General features: G+C 55.2%; 1 protein-coding gene across 2 annotated transcripts in view; it reads right to left on the bottom strand.

Annotated features, from left to right (window-relative positions):
• The window catches only part of LOC119958407 (galactose-3-O-sulfotransferase 2-like), a 35,347-nt gene extending 11,424 nt beyond the window's left edge, over positions 1-23,923 (bottom strand). Inside the window, exon 1 of one of the 2 annotated variants that reach the window (XM_038786923.1) lies at positions 23,742-23,923. In XM_038786923.1, coding sequence (XP_038642851.1) covers positions 23,742-23,743 — 2 coding nt within the window. In that variant the 5' untranslated portion in view covers positions 23,744-23,923. Of the gene's footprint in view, positions 1-6,926; positions 7,139-23,741 lie in introns of those variants that run through there. The other variant, XM_038786922.1, reaches the window with a different exon arrangement.
• Positions 23,924-24,032: the final 109 nt, after the last annotated feature.

The following is a 24,032-nucleotide window of genomic DNA, read 5'->3' as shown; positions in this document are numbered from 1 at the left end:
CCCCGATAGTCAAACCTTGATCCAGAAGAGAGAGCAGGACCTCACGAACCACAATGACACACTCTTGACACAATGACGAACGGATTATGAGCGGGAGTAGGCCACTCGGCCCCTCGAGCCTGCTACCCCATTCAATAAGAGCGTGGCTGATCTGATAGGACCCTCAAACCCCCATTCCTGCCGACCCCTCTGATAACCTTTCACCCCGCTCCCCCCCACCCTGTTAATCAAGAACCAATCCAACCGTGCCTTAAAGATTCTGCATCCGCTGCTTTTTGTTCCAGAGTTCCAGAGAGTTCCAGAGACTCCGCCCTAGGGGAGAAAATATTTCTCCTCATCTCCGTCTTAAAGGGGCCACCCCCTTATTTTTAAACAGTGACCCCACCCCCCCCCCCAACCCCGGTTCTAGATTCTCCCACAAGAGGAAACGTCCTCTCCACATCCCCCCCCCCCCCCCCCCCCCCCCCCCCATGTCAAGACCCCTCAGGACGTTTATTTTTTTCAAAATAAATTTCATAGCTGCCTGTGAGACCTTGCCGTGCGCAAATTTGACTGCTGCGTTTCCCACAATCCAACACTCCAACGGACCGTAGAGCGCGGGTAGACACCCCCGAGGATGCGAAAGGCGCTACGGAAATGCAAACGCCTCTCAGCGAAGCAAATTTTGGTTAAGATGTCGAATAGTTGCCTTCCGAACACTTTGGGGGCCAGGATTTTACCCCCCTGCCCCCCTCCCCCTCCCCCCCCCCCCCCAACGCACCTCCACTGGCAGCAGAGTCTTCCAGTCCCCTCGATAGCTATGCCCTTTTTGCCGCACCACCGGGGAACCCGCTGCCTGGGTGGGGCATTCGCCAATGGCAGGACTGGATGTTCCCACCGGGGGAGGGCGTGTGGAGGGGAGGGGGAGGGGGGTCAGATATATCTGACACTCCCTGGGGTACCTTATTTCACACTTTGAAAAGGCAGTGTCAGCCCGCCCCACCCCCGCAACTGGAAACAGCTTTTTCACCGCACGAGACAAGTTATCGCGCCGCAAATAATTTGCGGGAAAGTCAGCAATTCGGAAAAATGCTAAAGAGTTTGCGGAGTGGGGGGCTGGGGGGGGGGGAGAGAAAACCTGAAGGATGTGGAAGCTTTGGAAAAGGTGCAAAGGAGATTTACCAGGATGTTGCCTGGAATGGAGAGTAGGTCTCAACGAGGAAAGGTTGAGGGTGCTCGGCCTTTTCTTATTAGAACCGAGAAGGATGAATGAAAATGAAATGAAAATGGCTTATTGTCACAGTAATGAAGTTACTGTGAAAAGCCCCTAGTCGCCACATTCCGGCGCCTGTCCGGGGAGGCTGGTACGGGAATCGAACCGTGCTGCTGGCCTGCTTGGCCTGCTTTCAAAGCCAGTGATATAGCCGAGTGAGCTAAATCAGCTCACTAAATGAGGGGTGACTTGATAGAGGTTTATAAGATAATCAGGGGAATAGATAGAGTAGACAGTCAGAGACTTTTCCCCCGGGTGGAACACACCATTATTTTTTTTTTTTTATAAATTTAGATTAGCCAATTATTTTTTCCAATTAAGGGGCAATTTAGTGTGGCCAATCCACCTACTCTGCACATTTTTGGGTTGTGGGGGCGAAACCCACGCAGACATGGGGAGAATGTGCAAACTCCACACGGACAGTGACCCAGAGCCGGGATCGAACCTGGGACCTCAGCGCCGTGAGGCGGTTGTGCTAACCACTAGGCCACCGTGCTGCCCTGGAACACACCATTACAAGGGGACATAGATTTGAGGTAAATGGTGGAAGATATAGGGGGGATGTCAGAGGTAGGTTCTTTACCCAGAGAGTAGTGGGGGCATGGAATGCACTGCCTGTGGAAGTAGTTGAGTCGGAAACATTAGGGACCTTCAAGCGGCTATTGGATAGGTACATGGATTACGGTAGAATGATGGGGTGTAGATTAAATTGTTCTTAATCTAGGACAAAAGTTGGGCACAACATCGTGGGCCGAAGGGCCTGTTCTGTGCTGTATTTTCTATGTTCTATGTTCTATCACAGGGCGGCGAATCCTGCCTCACAGGATTCTGGGTTCGAGAACTTCCACAATAGCAAGGCAACAGAACAGGAGGCCATTCGCCCTGTCACATTCCTGCTAGCTCCCTGGAAGAGCAACTCACCGCGTTCCCCCCCCCCCCCCCCCCCCCCCCGCCCCGCCGGCAGCTCGGCAAATTATTTTTCATTCCCTGATAATTATCCGATTCGCTTCGGAAAATAGCACCTTTCACAACGTCCCGGCTGAAGTGCTGTCGCGCGGGCAACGTGGCAGCCAATCTGCGCACAGCAAGATCCCGCGCAAACAGCAAAAAGTGATAATGACCCGGATCGCCCACTTTCATTTTGGTGATTCATTCCAGGTTCCGAAGTAAAGAAGCGCCGTGAATCGTGTACAGAACACTTTGGGATGCAGGCTTCAAATCCATTGGCATCTTCCCTGAACTGTACTCATGCTCACCAGTGTCCTGCACAACTGAAACGTACTCCCTACTTCTGTCATTTGGAAGCACAATAAATGATAGCATTGGCTTTCCCAATTACTTCTGGTGCCTGCATACGCACCTTTTGTGATCCGTGCACTAGGGCACCCAGATCCCTCTGAAATATGGGTTTATATTGCCCTTTTCATGACCATAGAATCCCTGCAAAGCAGAAGCAGGCCATTCGGCCCACCATGTCTGCACCGACCCTGTGCTAGAGCACCTTACCTCAGCCCACTCGCTCTGCCCTATCCCTGTAACCCCACCTAACCTGCATATCTTTGGACACTAAGGGACAATTTAGCATGGCCAATCTACCTAACCTGCATATCTTTGGACACTAAGGGCAATTTAGCATGGCCAATCCACCTAACCTGCATATCTTTGGACACTAAGGGACAATTTAGCGTGGCCAATCCACCTAACCTGCACATCTTTGGACACTAAGGGACAATTTAGCACGGCCAATCCACCTAGCCTGTACATCTTTGGACACTAAGGGGCAATTTAGCACGGCCAATCCACCTAACCTGCATATCTTTGGACAGTAAGGGACAATTTAGCACGGCCAATCCACCCTAACCTGCACATCTTTGGACACTAAGGGGCAATTTAGCACGGCCAATCCACCTAACCTGCATATCTTTGGACAGTAAGGGACAATTTAGCACGGCCAATCCACCCTAACCTGCACATCTTTGGACACTAAGGGACAATTTAGCATGGCCAATCCACCTAACCTGCACATCTTTGGACACTAAGGGACAATTTAGCACGGCCAATCCACCTAACCTGCACATCTTTGGACACTAAGGGACAATTTAGCACGGCCAATCCACCTAACCTGCACATCTTTGGACACTAAGGGGCAATTTAGCACGGCCAATCCACCTAACCTGCACATCTTTGGACACTAAGGGGCAATTTAGCGTGGCCAATCCACCTAACCTGCATATCTTTGGACACTAAGGGACAATTTAGCACGGCCAATCCACCTAACCTGCACATCTTTGGACACTAAGGGCAATTTAGCACGGCCAATCCACCTAACCTGCACATCTTTGGACGCTAAGGGGCAATTTAGCACGGCCAATCCACCTAACCTGCATATCTTTGGACACTAAGGGGCAATTTAGCATGGCTAATCCACATAACCTGCACATTTTGGACTGTGGGAGGAAACCGGAGCACCCGGAGGAAACCCATGCAGACACGGGGAGAAAGTGCAAACTGCACGCAGAGGCAGCGGTGCTAACCCCTGTGCCACCGTGCCGCGCATTGGATATCATGAAGAACTTTACAGCCAATAAACTACGTTTAGACGCAAACCCTGTTGTCATTCAGGAAGGACAGCGGCCTTTTGAGCGCACAGGAAGATCCCGCAAACAGCAACGCGATAGTGATAGTAATCATCTGTTCTCGCATGAGGGGTACATATTGGCCCCGGGAATAACTCCCTTCCTATCGGATCTTTTACCACCTCTGCTGAGAGGGTCTCAGTTTAATATCTGCTCTGGGTGAGGGCGGTTCAGTGCAGCAGTCCCTCAGTGTCCCTCAGTTTGAATGTCAGTCTGGGTTCTTTCGCAACTCAGGTCCTGGAGTGGCACTTGAACCCAGAACCTGAGGACACAGAGATACGAGGGGCGACCTCCCCCCGCAAATTGCACCATCTTAGAAATGTGGGAAATAAGGAGCAGCAGGAGGCGACCATTCGGCCCTTCGATCGAGCTCCGCCATTCATCATGATCCTGGCTAATCTCAGCAACATCCTCCAGCTTTCTCCCCCCCCCCCCATGAACCCCCTTGACACCCACCACCCCCATGAACCCCCTTGACACCCCCCCACCCCCATGAACCCCCTTGACACATCCTCCCCCACCACCCCCATGAACCCCCTTGACACCTGTATTGTCTAAAAATCCATCCACTTCCTTCTTAAATACATTCAGTGTCCTCCACAGCCGTCTGTGTTCGAGAGTCCCACAGGGTCACCACCCTCTGAGTGAAGACATTTCTCCTCATCTGAGTCCGAAGTGGACAACCCCATATCCCGTGGCTGTGACCCCCTTGTTCAGACCCGCTGCCCTTAAATCTCTGCCCCCTGGTTATTGACCCCTCTGCTAAAGGAGAAATGTTCCCCCCTATCCACCCTATCCATGTCCCTCATAATATTGTCCACCTCGATCAGGTCCCCCCTCGGCCTTCTCCGCTCCAAGGAAAACAACCCCGGCCTAACCAGCCTCTCCCCATAGCTGAGACGCTCCAACCCAGGCAGCATCCTGGTGAATCTCCTCTGCTCCCTCTCCAGCGCAACCACATCCTTCCTATAGAGTGGCGACGAGAACAGCACTCAGTACTCTAGCTGTGGCCTAACCAGCGTTTTATACAGCTCCATCATAACCTCCCTGCTCTCATATTCTATACCTTAGCTAATAAAGGCAAGCATCCCATACGCCTGGTGAGATATATTTAAGGAGGAAGCAGGGTAAACACATGAGGGATAGAGGAATAGGATATGTTGATGGGGTGAGATGTAGCAGTTGTGTGAGGAAGCTCGGGTACAGCAGAAATACCACTACAAAGTTGATGGGCCGAATGGCCTGTTTCTGTGTTGTACACTCCCTCCTCAGTCGAAACGACCTGATTGATGTTCATGTATTTCTGACTGGTGATTTGCTCTTTTCATCTTTCCTTTCAAATCCCTCCCTGGCCTCTTCCCCCTCCATCTCTGTGACCTCCTCCAGTCCAGGACGCACTATGATCTCCGCCCTCCTCCAATTCTACCCCAACCACCGCCGGAGTCCCATCGCTCCACCATTGGCGTCCCGTGCTTTCAGCAGCCCTGGGGCCTCCGAGATCCGGAGTTCCCTCCCCAAACCCACTCCATCTCTCTCGCCTGAAAACCAACCCTTTATAAAGGGGGGGGGGCACGGTGGCACAGTGGTTAGCACTGCTGCCTCACAGCGCCAGAGACCCGGGTTCAATTCCGGCCTCGGGTGACTGTGCGGAGTCTGCACGTTCTCCCCCCGTGTGTGCGTGGGTTTCCTCCGGGTGCTCCGGTTTCCTCCCACAGCCCAAAGACATACAGGTTAGGTGGACTGGCCGTGCTAAATTGTCCATTAATGTCCAGCGATGCGCAGCTTAATTGGGGTTCATAGAATCATAGAATTTACAGGGCAGAAGGAGGCCATCCGGCCCATCGAGTCTGCACTGGCTCTTGGAAAGGGCACCCTACTTAAGCCCACACCTCCACCCTATCCCCGCAACCCAGTAACCCCTCCTAACCTTTTTGGACACTAAGGACAATTTATCACGGCCAATCCACCTTAACCTGCACGTCTTTGGACTGTGGGAGGAAACCGGAGCACCCGGAGGAAACCCACGCAGACACGGGGAGAACGTGCAGACTCCGCACAGACAGTGACGCAAACCGGGAATCGAACCTGGGACCCTGGAGCTGTGAAGCAACTGTGCTAACCACTAGGCTACCGTGTCGCCTTACGGGGGATAGGGTGAGAGAGAGGGCTTGGGCAGGGTGCTCTTTCGGAGGGTCGGCGCAGACCCGATGGGCCGATTGGCCTCCTTCTGCACAGTAGGGATTCCAGGATGATTTCCTGAACCTCTACGAGGCACTTTCCCATATCGGAGGGGGGAGGGGGATGTTTTACAATTTTTTTTGTTGCGAGCTAGACAGATACTCCAGGGGATGAATTGATGCAAACATTTATTTATTCACAGGGCAGGGTAGGGGGGATGGGGGGGGGGGGGGGGCCGAGGTGGTATCAGAGACAAGAGCTGCCCCCCCCCCCCTCCCCCCAGCTACCAACTTAAATCTCTGCCTCCCTCCCACCCTCCCTCTCCAATGTGTAACTGGAGAGTGGACAGAGACAGCAATGCCTGCTCTGGGCTGCATTGGAATCTAGATCCGAGATGGAGGAGAGGGGGGTGATCAGATCCATCCCCAGTCCCCCCAAAAAAACCCCAGCTGGTGAAAGGAGGGAGGTGGGGGTGAATTTTAATCCTGTCGTGTGCCCCCCCCCCCCCCCCCCTCCACACGCCAGAGCTGGGCATCCCACAGTCTAGCCTTGAGCATTATTAATTCATCACAAACCCCCATATTGATTGATCCCCCCCCCCCCCCTTCTCCCCTCTGTGCAAAATCCTGCTGCAATTATTTAAGATTGCCCATTCTGCATTCATACATCCCCCTCCCTCCCCAGCCCTGATTTCCCCCCCTCCTCCTCATCCTTAATTCTGAGCCTGGAGGAGAGGTTTTTGTTCAACAGCAAGTCCCCCCCCCCCCCAGAAATTGCACCTGATCAATTTCCCATTGCATGTCAATTTCACAAGCATTTCTCCCCCCCCCCCCCCCCCCTCCCTTTAATGGGACACTCACTTGCGACGTCTTCGCCTGAACATCTCCACCAGGTTGATCTCAGAGGATGCAACTTCGCCACAGCTTCCGAAGGTGACAGAATGTCCTTTTTATCTTTAAAAGATGTATTTAAATTGTGGCCTCTCTTCCCCCTCCTGTTCAACGCGATTGCAACAGAGAGAGAGAGAGAGAGAGACAGCCTGGCCACTCTGCAGTGCAATGATCTGACTGCAGATTCCCAGTTGGCACAGACACTGCCAGCCCCCTACACGGTCCTCCCAGTGTAGATAATAACCCTGAGCAGACACCTCTCTCTCTCTCTCTCTCACACACACAATTCCCCACCCCCTCTTCTCTCTCTCTCTCGGCTTTAGCAGGAGCCAGGAATTGAAAGTGCGTGGGCTGCTTGTAAACTGGGCGTGAGGGTGAATTCGCAGCCTGCAGAAGGGTTATAAGTGAAGGGAGAAGGGAAGCACGGTAACATTGTGGACAGCACAATTGCTTCACAGCACCAGGGTCCCAGGTTCGATTCCCGGCTTGGGCCACTGTCTGTGCGGAGTCTGCACGTCCTCCCCCGTGTGCGCGTGGGTTTCCTCCGGGTGCTCCGGTTTCCTCCCACAGTCCAAAGATGTGCATAGAATCATAGAATTTATAGTGCAGAAGGAGGCCATTCAGCCCATCGAGTCTGCACCGGCTCTTGGAAAGAGTACCCTACCCAAGGTCAACACCTCCACCCTATCCCCATAACCCAGTAACCCCACCCAACACTAAAGGCAATTTTGGACACTACGGGCAATTTAGCATGGCCAATCCACCCTAACCTGCACATCTTTCGACTGTGGGAGGAAACCGGAGCACCCGGAGGAAACCCACGCACACACGGGGGAGGATGTGCAGACTCCGCACAGACAGCGACCCAAGCAGGATTGTGCTATCCACAATGCTACCGTGCAGGTTAGGGTGGATTGGCTGTGATAAATTGCCTTTAGTGTCCAAAATTGCCCTTAGCGTTGGGTGGGGTTACTGGGTTATGGGGATAGGGTGGAGGTGTTGACCTTGGGTAGGGTGCTCTTTCCAAGAGCCGGTGCAGACTCGATGGGCCGAATAGCCTCCTTCTGCTCTGTAAATTCTATGAAGTGGGGTGAGCAAATCGTGGATTTCCCCTGCAGTGCAGAAGGGGACCATTCGGCCCATCAGGTCAGCACCGACCCCCTGGAAGAGCAGCCCATTCCCGCCCCACCACCCACCCGCGCGCCCTATCCCCATAACCCCACCCAACCTGCGCATCCCCCGCACACGATGGGGCAATTTATCACGGCCAATCCACCCGAACCTGGGCAGCACGGTAGCACAAGTGGATAGCACTGTGGCTTCACAGCGCCAGGGTCCCAGGTTCGATTCCCCGCTGGGTCACTGTCTGTGCGGAGTCTGCACATTCTCCCCGTGTCTGCGTGGGTTTCCTCCGGGTGCTCCGGTTTCCTCCCACAGTCCAAAGATGTGCAGGTTAGGTGGATCGGCCACGCTAAATTGCCCTTCGTGTCCAAAAAGGTTAGGAGGGGTTATTGGGTTACGGGGATAGGGTGGAAGTCGGGGCTTAAGTGGGCCAGTGCAGACTCGATGGGCCGAATGGCCTCCTTCTGCACTGTATGTTCTATGTTCTAACCTGCACATCTTTGGACACTAAGGGGCAATTTATCATGGCCAATCCACCTAACCTGCACATCTTTGGACTGTGGGAGGAAACCGGAGCACCCGGAGGAAACCCACGCAGACACGGGGAGAACGTGCAGACTCCGCACAGACAGTGACCCAAGCCGGAATCGGAGGAGCGCATAGATCTTAGTGCATTGTGGGACTTGGAGGAGGTTACAGAGATTGAGGGGAGAGGCCACGGGGGGATTTGAAAGGAAGGGTGAGAAAAGAAAATCTCTTCTCAGCAGCAGGCAGGCATTATTTCGACTTAGGGAGAAGGTACAGCACAGAAACAGGCCGTTCGACCCATCTGCTCCGTGCTGGTGTTTCTGCTCCGCATCTGCGCCCCCTCTCGTCATCTCCCCCTGTCATCGCATCCTTCCATTCCTTTCGCCCTCCTGTGAGTTCTTCCTCTCTGAGGGTCGTTGGCCTCTGGAATCCGCTTGCCTCAGAGAGCAGCGGAGGTAGCTGGACAGGTTGCTGATCGAGGGGGGAAGTGGAGGGTTGTGGGGGTGGCGAGGGGGGCGGGGATGGGACAGACGAGAAAGTGGGGGGAAAGGTTACAAACATTTCAGGCATGCTTATATCGAATGGAGGCGTAGGCCCGTGGGGCCGAACGGCCTCCTCCTGTTCCGATTACTGGTGCCCCTATTCGTGTATGAAAGGATTTGCATTTCTGTAGCGCCCTTAACTGCCTCAGGGCGTCCCGAAGCACGTTGCAGCCAACCAAACACGTTCAGAAGTGGGGCTGGTTTAGCTCACTGAGCTAAATCGCTGGCTTTTAAAGCAGGCCAGCAGCACGGTTCGATTCCCGTACCAGCCTCCCTGGACAGGTGCCGGAATGTGGCGACTAGGGGCTTTTCACAGTAACTTCATTGAAGCCTATAAGCCATTTTCATTTCCCTTTTTTTCATTTCATTATTGAGGAAACGGGCAGCACGGTAGCCCAGTGGTTAGCACAGTTTCTTCACAGCTCCAGGTTCCCTTCCCTGGCTTTGGGTCACTGTCTGTGCGGAGTCTGCACGTTCTCCCCCCCGTGTCTGCGTGGGTTGCCTCCGGGTGCTCCGGTTTCCTCCCACAAGTCCAAAGATGTGCAGGTTAGGGTGGGTTGACCGCGCTAAATTGCCCCTTCGTGTCCAAAAGGGGGTGGGGTGGGGTTCCCGGGTTGCGGGGATGGGGTGGAGGTGTGGGCCCGGGTGGGGTGCTCTTTCCGAGGGCCGGTGTCGACTCGATGGGCCGAATGGCCTCTTTCGGCACTGTAAATTCTACGGTTCTATGATAAACCTGGGCATAGCAAGCTCCCACAAACAGCCGTCATCATCTGTTTGGAGAGATGGTGGCTGGGGGGGATCAATATTGGCGCCTCTGGGACATGGGGAGAACTCGGCTTCAATGAACGTTACAAGCCTGGGTGAGCGATGAATATTGCTTGCATTACAAATGTATTGAATCTCCTCAGAGATCTCCTCCTTGACCAATGTAAAAACTTGAAAAATCGTTGTGCTTCCTGTGACGGCCATTTTGAAACGCTTGTGACGCTATTTCGCAAATAAAGTATGCATTTGTAGTAAAAGAAAAAGAAGGATATGTTGCCACGGGAGAATTTCCCTCGGCTCTCCTTCGAATAGTGGCCACGATGGTATCATTGACATCCACACAAGATGGCCTCGGTTAAGGGTCTCACAGATGGCACCTCTGACAGTCCAGCGTGACACCGGAGTGCCAGATACATTTATCGTGCTCAGAGGGAGGGGGGAGCGGCACGGTGGCGCAGTGGTTAGCACTGCTGCCTTACTCTAAATTGATGTGAGAAAAATTGTTGTGTTCGGCCCTCTGGCGCGGGGATTTGAACCCACGGCTCTCTGACTCCGAGGCGAAGGGGGGGATAGAGGGCAGCACGGTAGCATTGTGGCTAGCACAATTGCTTCACAGCTCCAGGGTCCCAGGTTCGATTCCCGGCTTGGGTCACTGTCTGTGTGGAGTCTGCACATCCTCCCCCGTGTCTGCGTGGGTTTCCTCCGGGGGCTCCGGTTTCCTCCCACAGTCCAAAGATGTGCAGGTTAGGGTGGATTGGTCGTGATAAATTGCCCCTTAGTGTCCAAAACTGCCCTTAGTGTTGGGTGGGGTGACTGGGTTTTGGGGATAGGGTAGGGTGGGTGGGGGGGGGGGGGGGCGTGTACCTTGGGTAGGGTGCTCTTTCCAAGAGCCGATGCAGACTCGATGGGCCGAGTGGCCTCCTTCTGCACTGTAAATTCTATGATAATCTCTGATTAATCTAGGACAAAGGTTCGGCACAACATCGTGGGCCGAAGGGCCTGTTCTAGAACATAGAACAGTACAGCACAGAACAGGCCCTTCGGCCCTCAATGTTGTGCCGAGCAATGATCACCCTACTCAAACCCACGTATCCACCCTATACCCGTAACCCAACAACCCCCCCTTAACCTTACTTTTTCAGGACACTACGGGCAATTTATCACGGCCAATCCACCTAACCCGCACATCTTTGGACTGTGGGAGGAAACCGGAGCACCCGGAGGAAACCCACGCACACACGGGGGAGGACGTGCAGACTCCACACAGACAGTGACCCTAGCCGGGAATCGAACCTGGGACCCTGGAGCTGTGAAGCATTTATGCTAACCACCATGCTACCATGCTATGTTGTATGTTCTAAAGTGAGTGCCGCCCACTGACTCACAGCTGATGCACAGGAATCACTCCATGGAAAGGCACAGCATCCGAGAGAGGCCATTGGGCCCATTGCCATGCTGGCCCCCTTCCGAGGTACGGTAAGGACCAGTGCACTTGGGCAGATTCGAGACTGGATCATTAAAAAATAAACTCGAGGCCTCTTGAGTGGTTTTATTGAAGGATGGTGCGGGGTAAGTTAATTATTACAGGGCTCTGACATATGGCAGCTGAGTTGTGTGCGAGAGAAGGCGCTGATCGAGATGGGAGAGGGTGAGGTCTGTGTACATTCTGCTGATTGACAAAAGGCCAAGTATGTGGAATACCGGGAAAGTATTACCTTAGGCTGTAAATTCCTCGTTCTGACGTTACTGTCAGCGGTTCGCAACATTACAGATTAGGTAAGTTTCCGGGATCTCCCTGCTCCTCCACCTCTTCGTCTCTGCCAACGCCAGCCCTGCCTTCAGCCGCCTGGACCCCGACGCTCTGGAATTCCCTCCCGAGACCCTCTCACCCGGTCACCTGGCCTCCTTCCAGACACCCCTCGCGACCAAAATTCTTTTGAGCCAGCTTTGAGTCGCCCGCCCCAGCCCCCGCCTCAGGTGGCGAGGTATCGAATTCTGTTTGACCACGGTGATCCTCGCCGTGTTACGGGCCAGGGAGGGGCGCGGCAGGCAGCTCCCGCCAATGTTTTGTTACGGGCGGTGCTCAGTACTCGCCCCGCCAGGCAGTAGCTTCCGCACTGGCGACACGGAGCCCTCTGCTGTATTCCGTCAAGGGGGGGGCTCACCAATGAGGTGCGTCGTTGATTGGGGGGGTGGGGGCCTTTTCTCATTAGAACAAAGAAGGATGAGGGGAATAGATAGAGTAGACAGTCAGAGACTTTTTCCCCGGGTGGAACAAACCATTACAAGGGGACATAAATTTAAGGTGAATGGTGGAAGATATAGAGGGGATGTCAGAGGTAGGTTCTTTACCCAGAGAGTAGTGGGGGCATGGAATGCACTGCCTGTGGTAGTAGTTGAGTCGGAAACGTTAGGGACCTTCAAGCGGCTATTGGATTGGTACATGGATTAGGGTAGAATGATGGGGTGTAGATTAATTTGTTCTTAATCTAGGACAGAAGTTCGGCACAGCATCGTGGGCCGAAGGGCCTGTTCGGTGCTGTATTTTTCTGTATTCTATGTTCGAATAAGGGACTAAAGGGCGGCACGATAGCACAGTGGTTAGCACTGATGCTTCACAGCTCCAGGATCCCGGGTTCAATTCCTGGCTTGGGTCACTGCCTGTGCGGAGTCTGCACCTTCTCCCCGTGTCTGCGTGGGTTTCCTCCGGGTGCTCCGGTTTCCTCCCACAAGTCCCGAAAGACGTGCTTGTTGGGTGAATTGGACATTCTGAATTCTCCCTCTGTGTACCCGAACAGGCGCCGGAATGTGGCGACGAGGGGATTTTCACAGGAACTTCATCGCAGTGTTAACGTAAGCCTACTTGTGACAATAAAGATTATTATAAAAATTTATCACGGCCAATCCACCCTAACCTGCGCATCTTTGGGCTGTGGGAGGAAACCGGAGCACCCGGAGGAAACCCACGCACACACGGGGGGAGAACGTGCAGTCTCCGCACAGACAGTCACCCGAGGCTGGAATCGACCCCGGGTCCCTGACGCTCTGAGGCAGCGGCGCTAACCACTACGCCCCCGGCACGTTGCTCGGACTGGGAGCTGAGTTGTTCAGACGGTGCGAGTGATAACCCGTGTTGTTGGGTTGAGCTGGGCATCCACAGGACTGGTGTGGGCATTGACGGTGCCGGCTCTGCGGTTAGCGCGCGGCAGACTCTCTCATGGGTCACCAAGTGAGGTGTTGACCTTCCCCACTCCAGACACTCGAGTACATAATTCGAGGCTGACACTCCAGTGCAGGACCGAGGGACTGCTGCGCTGTTGGAGGATCTGTCTTTTGAAATGAAAATGAAAATCGCTTATTGTCACGAGTAGGCTTCAATGAAGTTACTGTGAAAGCCCCTAGTCGCCACATTCCGGCGCCTGTTCGGGGAGGCTGGTACGGGAATGAGGTCATTAAAACGTATAAGATTCTGAGGGGGAAAGGTGTGGGGGGGGGGGGGTGTTTGAAAGGGTGGATTCTGAGAGGATGTTCCCCCCTCGTGAGGGAATCCAGAACGGGTAGGCCGCAGTTTCAAAATAATGGATCTTCCCATTTCCGACTCGGGATGAGGCTTCCCTCAGAGACTGGTTCGTGTTTGGAATGCCCTTCCTTCGACAGAGGTGGGGGCGAGGTCATCGACTCATACTGGAGCGAGGCGCATTGTTGAATGGCGAGGGGGGGGTCAAGGGTCGCGTGGGGAGAGGAGGAACAGGCGGGAAGGTGGAGTTAAGGCAACAAGCGGGCGGGCCACGATCTTAGTCAAGGGCGGAGTGACTCGAGGGGGCCAAGAGGCCTACCCCAGCCCCCGTTTCATTCGGCCTCACGCGTGTTAAATCGAGACCCCCTCTGCCCCCCCCCCCCTCCCCCCCCACCAGAAGCCTGTAAAATATCCGTGGGCCGTCATGTCAAAGGCAAGTGGATCGCTGCACATTTCTCTCGGGACGATATCCATCGCTCGATCGACATGACCCGAATAAAACAGCCAAAACGGCCATTATCCCGGCGCTGTATATGGGATCTTGCTGTGCGCCGCCCGACTGCCATGCCTCCCACTCTGCGACAGCGGCTGTGCTTACAGAGGGCTCGATTGGCTGACAAGTGTCTGGCGAGGCCCTGAGGGCACCGGAGTGCAGGAATCCCTCACGAACTCTCAGCGCGATAAACTCAATCGTGTCAAGAGACCGTCAATAGTTAATTACAGCAGTTACAAATTACGGCCTTGATTATTAATTATGGCGGAGGCACTAATTTTCTCTCCACGTGCGTAGTCGAATCGAAAACGGGTACGGTTCGCCACCGCGGACAGCGCAGAATTTATTTGAGATGTGAATGTGACAAGGGTACTCGAGGGTGCCCGTGGACATTGCCTGCTCCCTGTCCAGGGCAGGCAGTCCGGACGGACGACTCCCCTCGGTCGCCCGCTGCCAGGACCCGTTAATGGCGGGTTTCACCAGGCCCAGGAACAGATTCACTGACTGGTGACGATTTAACCTGGGGGTCACCACGCCTCAGGCGAGGGGCAAGGGTGAGAAGATGGGGCCTTCACGAATAACCTCAGCCGGTACGGGAATTGAACCCGCGTTGCTGGCCTACGCTCTGCATCACGAACCAGCCGACTGAGCTAATCCGGCTACGGCTGAGCAGAGGAGGAGGCTACAGCATAACGGAAATGATGGTGCGGGGCCAAGAACTGAGTGACAAAAGTTACAGAGAACAGCGACAGGCAATCGTCCCTGAATGCAGTCATAGAACATAGAACAGTACAGCACAGAACAGGCCCTTCGGCCCTCGATGTTGTGCTGAGCAATGATCACCCTACTCAAGCCCACGTATCCACCCTATACCCGTAACCCAACAACCCCCCCCAACCTTACTTTTTAGGACACTACGGGCAATTTAGCACGGCCAATCCACCTAACCCGCACATCTTTGGACTGTGGGAGGAAACCGGAGCACCCGGAGGAAACCCACGCACACAGGGGGAGGACGTGCAGACTCCGCACAGACAGTGACCCAGCCGGGAATCCAACCCGGGACCCTGGAGCTGTGAAGCATTTATGCTAACCACCATGCTACCGTGCTGCCCCAATAATAATCATCACTTATTGACACAAGTAGGCTTCAATTACTGAAAAAATTACTGTGAAAAGCCCTCAGTCGCCACATTCCGGCGCCTGTTCGGGGTGGCCGGTACGGGAATTGAACCCGCGCTGCTGGCATTGTTCTGCATTACAAGCCATCTGTTTAGCCCACTGTGCCAAACCAGCCCTTAGTCAAGGAGGAAGTAGACGGATTTCTAGGCTCTGGGCGTCAAGGGGAAAAGGTGGGTGTGTGGCATCGAAACAGAGGATTAGCCAGGATCATATTGAACGGTGGAGCAGGCTCGAAGGGCTGAATGGCCTCCTCCTGTTCCTATTTTCTACGTTGCTCTCCATGGAAGTCAGAAGGTGCATTCATTTGGCGCCCGCCACGGCCTCGGGACGTCCCAAAGCGCTTTGGGGCCGCCAAAATACTTTGGGAGTGCTGGAAGGTAGGCAACATGGCCGCCGGTTTGGACGGCAGCGAGATCGCGCCAACAGCCACGCGGTATATGAGCAGATAATAGTGAAGTTGCCTGGGGACACCGGGGAGCTCACCCTCTTTTTCAAAATGGCGGCGGCGGGGTCATTTGTCTGACCTGTGTTCGGGCAGGACAGCTGGCTTGACGGGCGCAGCAAGCCGCCGGACTGGAGGCGATCAGGACGCCACCTGATATCACCGTCGCTGGGACTCCCCTCCTCGAGAGGCAGTGGATGCAGAATCTTTGCTCAACTCCGAGGCAGAGCCAGATAGATCCTCGGCCAGTGAGGCAGGGTGGAAGGTCACAGAGGGGGTCGGCAGGAATGTGGGGTCGCGGTTACAATCAGATCAGCCAAGACCTGATTGAATGGGGTAGCAGGATTGAGGGGCCGACTGGCATCAATTCAACCATCAATTCACCAGACACGTGTTTTCCGATATGAATATAGGCTTTAATCTACTTACTACAGAGCCAGCCTGTTACCCGTTGATGAACTCTCGGTGAACTGCAGGCTGACTCTGGACAAGGGTATTTATACAGCAGCACAAGGCGGAGGAGTCGTGGGCGGAGCCAAGGGTGGAGCCCTGTACAAGCACCTGAGCAGTCCCAGAGCTACTCCCCCTAGTGGTCGGATAACGATACTACGCTTACAAAGATACAGTGTGAATTACCATGTTACATTCACCACAGGGATATAAAGTTTAGGCCCAGGATGCACCTTGTTTTTCATCCAGTAGAATCTTAAACCTGAGACGACAGACTTGTGTCAAAGTTTTAGTCCATAAGACATAGGAGCAGAATTAGGCCATTCAGCCCATCGAGTCTGCTCCGCCATTCAATCATGGCGGATATTTTTCTCATCCCCATTCTCCTGCCTTCTCCCCATAACCCCCTGATCCCCTTATTGATCAAGAACCTATCTATCGGGCAGCACGGTGGCGCAGTGGGCTAGCCCTGCTGCATCACGGCGTCGAGGTTCCAGGTTCGATCCCGGCTCCGGGTCACTGTCCATGTGGAGTTTGCACATTCTCCCCGTGTCTGCGTGGGTTTTGCCCCCACAACCCAAAGATGTGCAGGGTAGGTGAATTGGGCACGCTAAATTGCCCCTTAATGGGAAAAAAAATGAATTGGGCACTCATTTATTAAAAAAAAGAACCTTTCTATCTCTGTCTTAAAGACACTCAGTGATTTGGCCTCCACAGCCTTCTGCGGCAAAGAGTTCCACAGATTCACCACCCTCTGGCTGAAGAAATTCCTCCTCATCTCTGTTTTAAAGGATCATCCCTTCAGTCTGAGATGGTGGCCTCTGGTTCTAGTTTTTCCTACAAGTGGAATCATCCTCTCCACGTCCACTCTATCCAGGCCTCGCAGTATCCTGTAAGTTTCAATAAGATCCCCCCTCATCCTCCTAAACTCCAAAGAGTACAGACCCAGAGTCCTCAACCGTTCCTCATACGACAAGCTCTTCATTCCAGGGATCATTCTTGTGAACCTCCTCTGGACCCTTTCCAAGGCCCAGCACATCCTTCCTTAGATACGGGGCCCTAAACTGCTCACAATACTCCAAATGGGGTCTGACCAGAGCCTTACACAGCCTCAGCAGTACATCCCTGCTCTTGTACTCTAGCCCTCTCGACATGAACATTGCATTCGCCTTCCTAACTGCCGACTGAACCTGCACGTTGACCTTAAGAGAATCTGGAACTAGAATTCTGGCCGTTGCGCCGACAGCGACCTCCTCTTCTCCCCCTCCCACCGGTGCTCCACCCCCCCCCCCCCCCCCCCCCAGTAGAATGTCAGGCCACCGGTCCCTGGCGGACATCCTCCGCAAGACATCACCGACGGTGCAGCAATCCCTCAGGACCGCGCTGGGAGGGTGGCCCCATTGTCTCCGGAGTGGCATTTGAGCCGCGACCACAAGAGGGCGCTGCCGAGCAAACGACGGCCGACACCGGCAGCTAATGAAGCGACCCGACAGCTGACTGGGTGCGTGGTCTGCTGAGCTGGGAGGGGCGGGGGTGGGGGGGGGGGCTTCCGGAGTGCGATCTCCGCGTAGCACCGTGGAGAATACTGGCCGCTGTCAAACTCGGAGAGAAGCTAACAACATCAGCTGCCGTGTAGCTGTTGGATGAGTTTGGAGACTGAGAATATTCCGACAGGGCTGGGAAATTTATTTGGAAGGAGGACATTTTATTTTTTCTCACAGGTATGTTTTCCATTAAAAACATTGCCCGGCCCCACGTGCGGACATTCCCGCCAACGTGGACCAGGGTACGCTGGAAAACCGACGGCCGAGAATGAATTACAGGGAAGATGGAAAACCGGGAATGAATAACGAGTGCGGAAGAATGAACGGCAGGCAGTCTTCAATGAAGTTACTGTGAAAAGCCCCTAGTCGCCACATTCCGGCGCCTGTTCGGGGAGGCTGGTACGGGAATCGAACCCGTGCCGCTGGCCTGCCTTGGTCTGCTTTCAAAGCCAGCGATTTAGCCCAGTGTGCTAAACCAGCCCCAGTACAATACAGTGGGAGGCTATTCGGCCTGCCTTGTCTGTGCTCGCTCCGTGCCAGAGCAACTTAGTCAGGCCTATTTCGCCCCCCCCACCCCCCTCCCCACTGACGTTCTCCCCCACTCCCCTCCCCACTGACGTTCTCCCCCACCCCCACCACCCCCGTAGCGCTGCAAACGGTTTCCTCTTCAGCTAATAATCCAATTCCCTTGAGAAAGTCTCAAACTAGCCTCCTTCTCATTCTCGGGCGACCCATTCCAGACGCTAACCACTCTCTGCCTGAAAGAACAAAAGTTTTCCTTTTGCTCTCGCGTTTTGCCTCCGGTTCCTTTTTCGGCAATCGGCTTAGATCCCCTGTCCCCCGTCCCTTCCGCCGACAGGAAATAGTTACTCCCCGTTTACTCGGTCCGGCCCCGCCCCTCATGACTTTGATCGTCACCATCGAACATTGTGGGGATGTGGAACTCGCTACCGACGCATTGAAGGGACGGGGTGGAGGGAGGGTGGGGGGACTGGGTAAGCTCGTGAGGGGGGAAAGGAAGAAATAGAAGGATACGTGAAATGAAATGAAAAAATGGAATGAAAATGGCTTATTGTCACGAGTAGGCTTCAAATGAAGTGACTGTGAAAAGCCCCCTAGTCGCCACATTCCGGCGCCTGTTCGGGGAGGCTGGTACGGGAATTGAACCGTGCTGCTGGCCTGCCTTGGTCTGCTTTAAAAGCCAGCGATTTAGCCCAGTGTGCTAAACCAGCGTAAACCAGTATTTCCGGGTCCATGGCCGCAGCATGCGCACGGCGGCAGCCTGTAGCGGCCGCTTCGTGCTCCATGGCAGACTCGAAAAAATAGTGCCCCCCCCTCCCTTCAGCCGCTCGCAACGCCCCGGACCACCCGCCCACAGCCCCGAATGAAGCCTGCCCGCGGATCGACCCTCCCCCCGAATGTGGCGGTGCTGGACTGAGTCAGCAGCCGCCACGCTGCGTCCGCGACGGGCGAGACCGCACGCGTCCCACGTCGCCGGGGACGGAGCATTGTATGGCGGGCGTCGTGGATACGCGATGCGGCGTACTCCACGAGTACGTCGCCTTTCAGGGGGCGGAGCATGGCGAAAGCGGCGCCGCCCCCCGATTTTGGTGTCAGCGGGGATTCCCCCCCCCCCCCCCCCCCCCCCCCCACCTCGCCGGACGCGATTTCGGTGTCGGGGAGCGGAGAATCCAACCCGTTATGTTTCAATCGTATCTCCTCTCATTCCTCTGACCTCCAAGGACTCAGATCCAACTTTTCCCCGTCTGGCAGCCCATCCATAACCCGGGATCATCCGAATAGACCTCTGCTGCGTCGCCCCCGGGAATATAGAAATTCTCCAATTCGCTCCGAAGCGCCAGGTCGTAAAAGAGCGAGGGGGGAGCGAGGGAGAGAGAATGAAAGAGGGAGAGAGAAAGAGAGAGGGAGAGAAAGAGAGAGGCTGGAAAATCTCGTTGTCAGTGACAGCACGCCGGCGAGGAATGCGCGGCTGGGGGAGTGGGGGGGGGGGGGCACGGAGAGTTCACCCTCACTGTTTCCACGGGCCGGAGGGTTGGGGTAACCGGAGGGATGGAAGATGGAAGACAAGCTGTGAAAGTACCGGGGGAAGAGGGGGAAGGGGTTGAGGTTTGAGGAGAGGGGGCGAGGAGCACTTGTTTTTTGACACAGCCGAGTTGCCGTTGATCTGGAAGGCGCTTCCCGAGAGGGGCGACGGCGGAAGAAGGTTGCGTGGGGATTTTCGGGAGGTGTTTGCCGGGAAGCGCGCAAGGAAAGAGTTTGTGGCGCGACAGGGGGTTGGGGGGGAGGGGGGGGGGGGGGCAGAGAGAGGGCGCGGAGTGGGCGGGAATGTTACTACTTGGACAGCTCGTCCGATGAGCTAGCACAGGCGTGATGGACCGAATGGCATCCCCCAGTGCTGGGGAGGGGGGGGGGGGGGGTGTGGCGCAGAAAGCATTCCTCTTTGGAGAACCCCGTTTAAGATGCCACAGCGCGCAGCACGTTCCTTTATGAAAAGAAATCTGTTCCAGATTGCCGCTTAGGTATGTGTGTGTGGGGGGGGGGGGGGGGTTTGGGGGGGGGGGGGGCACGTGGTCTCCTTGGCAACATAATTAAGCTGATGTTTAAAAGGATGAAAGGGAGGCAAGGGTTTTAATTTGAAGTGTTGGAGTTTAATTGAAGGCACAAGGCCCTGGTGACTCAGAGGAGCCGTTCCCACGGCGAGGATTAAAAGGAGCGAGCTCCAGCGTCACGTGTCTGAGGGATACACTCGAACGGAGAACCTGCTGGGATTGAATTAGGTGACGGGGGGGGGGGGGCAGCTCCGGGGTCCCAGGTTCGATTCCCGGCTGGGTCACTGTGTCCGTGCGGAGTCTGCACGTTCTCTCCCCCGTGTCTGCGTGGGTTTGCTCCGGGCGCTCCGGTTTCCTCCCACAGTCCAAAGACGTGCAGGTTAGGGTGGATTGGCCGCGCTAAATTGCCCCTTCGTGCCCAAAAAGGGTGGGTGGGGTTACTGGGTTACGGGGATAGGGTGTGGGTTTCAGTAGGGTGCTGATTGAGGGGCCGGTGTGGACTCGATGAGGCAAATGGCCTCTTTCTGTGCCGTAAATTCTATGATTCTATGAAGCACTTCGACCCTTGGGCCTGTGATGCCTTCCCACATGTACTTTCTCCACAGGCCCGGGGGGGTCAGGGAGCGGGGGGTCAGGGAGCGGGGGGTCAGGGAGCAGGGCGGGGGGGGGCGTAAAATGCTGGGGGGTGGGTAAAATGCTGTCTGTTCTAATACAGATGCTTATTTACACAAGGGCTGTGTCGACTGCTGTTGTGCAATCACTCGTACATGCGTGACTCGTGCTGTTGTCGCCCCCACGCACTCGACTGCCTGGACGCACTCCTGACTAATCTCCCACATTCCACCTTCCGTCAACTGGGATCATCCGAAGCTTTGCTCCCGGTGTCTTTTGACTTGCGTTCAAAATGTCCCAGCCCCCTGGTCGTGCTGGCCCCCCCCCTCCCCGCACCCGACCGTGCTGCCCCTCCCCCCCGCACCACACCGTGCTCGCCCCCCCTCCCCGCACCACACCGTGCTGCCCCCCCCTCCCCGCACCACACCGTGCTCGCCCCCCCTCCCCGCACCACACCGTGCTCCCCCCCTCCCCGCACCACACCGTGCTCGCCCCCCCTCCCCGCACCCCACCGTGCTCGCCCCCCCCGCACCACACCGTGCTGCCCCCCCCTCCCCACACCATGCTGCCCCCCCCCGCACCACACCGTGCTCGCCCCCCCTCCCCGCACCCCACCGTGCTCGCCCCCCCCGCACCACACCGTGCTGCCCCCCCCCTCCCCACACCGTGCTGCCCCCCCCCCCGCACCACACCGTGCTCGCCCCCCCCCGCACCACACCGTGCTCGCCCCCCCCCCTCCCCGCACCACACCGTGCTCACCCCCCCCCCTCCCCGCACCACACCGTGCTGCCCCCCCCCCCCCCCCGCACCACACCGTGCTCGCCGACCTGGCAATCGATTCCCAACCAAGCAACTCTTTGATTTAAAAAAAAAAAATCTGATCCCCAACTATTGTGGCATCGAAGACCATTGGGGGAACCATCATTGAACCCTCTGCCGTGGGACCCTTGGAGTACGAGCTCCCCAGGTAGGTGGCAAAGACCACTCGCCCAGGGGGTGGGTTGTGGACTAATCTAACAGCCGGCCCAAAGCAGGGCCTGGTGTTTGTTAGTTCGCGAGGACTATACTGGGAGCGATAATCTGCCTGGAGCAGAGCTCTGGAAATGGTTCAATAAATTCATGTACTGATGAGCCATCAATTGCACAAGAGACGAGTTGCGTTACAAAAGTTAGGCTTTAATAAACTAGAAATTAGCCCTGCGGTTGACTACAATAAAATGGACGACCGCCGGGCGTTCCGACTATTTATACCTCGGTATGGAGGCGTGGTTAACTCAACCTCTCGACCAATCGGAGAGCCGTCACATGACTGGTCTCAACCAATCAGTCGAGAGGCACATGACCGACCAGGGCCAATGGTAAGCCGGTGTTCTGCACCAATGGCAGAGAGCTATGCAAATCAACCCACCACATGTACCACCAGCATCCGCAAATTACTCAAGTTTTCAAATCCCTCCCTGGCTGTACCCACCCACCGAACACCCCCCCCCCCCGCGACCACCAACCCCCACCACCCCTCCCTATCTCTGTAACCTCCTCTTCAGCCCCCACAACCCTGTGGGATTCTGCGCTCCTCCAATTCCAACCTCTTGGACATTCCCGATTTTAACCGCTCCATCATTGGCGGAGATGCCTTTGGTTGGCTGGGCCCCCAGATCCTGGAATCCGCTCCCTACACCTCACCAGCTCACCCTCCTGCTTCAAGACCCTCCTTAACCCTAGCTCTTTGCAATTTTTTTTTTAACTTTCCGACCAAACATCTGCTTTAATGCGACTCAGTATCTCACCTTTTTAATAATTCCTTCACGGGATGTGAGTGTGGGTTGTTAGGGCGGCATTCACATCCCCAATTTGGCTTTGAGAAGTTTTTATTTTTTATTTTTCCAATTAAGGGGCAATTTTAGCGTGGCCAATCCACCAACTCTGCGCTTCTTTTTGGGTTGTTGGGGGGGGGGGGGGTGAGACCCACGCAGACACGGGGAGAACGTGCAAACTCCACACGGACAGTGACCCAGAGCCGGGATCGAACCTGGGACCTCGGCGCCGTGAGGCAGCAGGGCTAACCCACTGCGCCACCGTGCTGCCCTGTGCCTGCCGATCCTAACCCCCCCACCCCGTGGACCACCCCATCCCCGCCCCTCTCTCATCTCCATTGGGAAATTCTTTAAAATCGACCTCATGGGCAACACGGCATTGCTGGCTCACGGCGTTGAGGACCCGGGTTCGAATCCCGGCCCCGGGTCGCTGTCCGTGTGGAGTTTGCACATTCTCCCCGTGCCTGCGTGGGTTTCGCCCCCCCACACAACCCAAAAGATGTCCAGCGTAGGTGAATTGGCCCCTTAATTGGAAAAATAATAATTTATTTAAACAAAAAAGATCAACCTCATAACTCCCCCCCCCACCAAATAAACTTAAAGGAAACTATTAATTAAAACGCGGATCAGCGTGCGTGTGTTTGTGTGGGGATGGGGTGGGGGGAGGGGGTCTGCAATCTCCCCGGCTGAACCCCGAACAAGTCTGGACCAGCCGGGGCGTTGAAGACCCCCTCCTGGCGAAAAATGCTCGGAACTCGAATTTCTCCTTTCTGTTCCTGACCCGCAAGAGCGGGAACAATTCCTGCCCAGGTCTCCGTACAGACTTCGCTCTGACATTTGCTCCCGTTCCCATTTCCCAGCGCTCCAGATATTTGACACAAAAGGCTTGATGCTGCCTTCATGTGGTCAGGGCACTCTCTCTCTCTCACACACACACACACACACACACACACATCGGCATTCTAAAAGCGTCCTGTGGTCATAAAAGCTTTTATGGCGTGCGATTGGATTTTATCCAGCCCGCGTATGGCCGAGGGGCGATTTATCCAGGAAAGGTTATAAAGTAGGATTGGCTTTTCCACGCACGTTTCCAGCCATTCTAGATCTCACACAGGTTCGGCTATGGGCTCTCTTAGCTGTGAAACAGAGATCTATTGTGTCGCCTTTATAACCTCCCCCTTTTACTGACAAACAAGAGACTTACATTTGGTTACCAGCTCAGCAAGTCACGTAGCACTTTTCTGCCATGGATGACGGGGTACAGGAGCAAGCAGAAATGGGACGGAGTGTCGCTCTCGGATGGGGGCTGCTGCTGAACGTAACCCTGGCCTGCTGGAGCTGGCATGATGTTTAACAGTCCTGCTATTTCTGTCTCTCGCCCTGGCAAGTTCTGTCAGGACGAGAAACACCCAGAGCTGCTCCTCACGCAGACCAAGCATGCCGCTGTCTCTCAAACCTGTCTGCTCAGCCCCACTTTCTAATCAAACACCAGCCC

The sequence above is a fragment of the Scyliorhinus canicula genome, chromosome 29, assembly GCF_902713615.1.
Source record: "Scyliorhinus canicula chromosome 29, sScyCan1.1, whole genome shotgun sequence".
NCBI lineage: Eukaryota > Metazoa > Chordata > Chondrichthyes > Carcharhiniformes > Scyliorhinidae > Scyliorhinus > Scyliorhinus canicula.
Note: the sequence above shows the minus strand (reverse complement) of the source record. Positions and strands in the feature narration are given on the sequence as shown.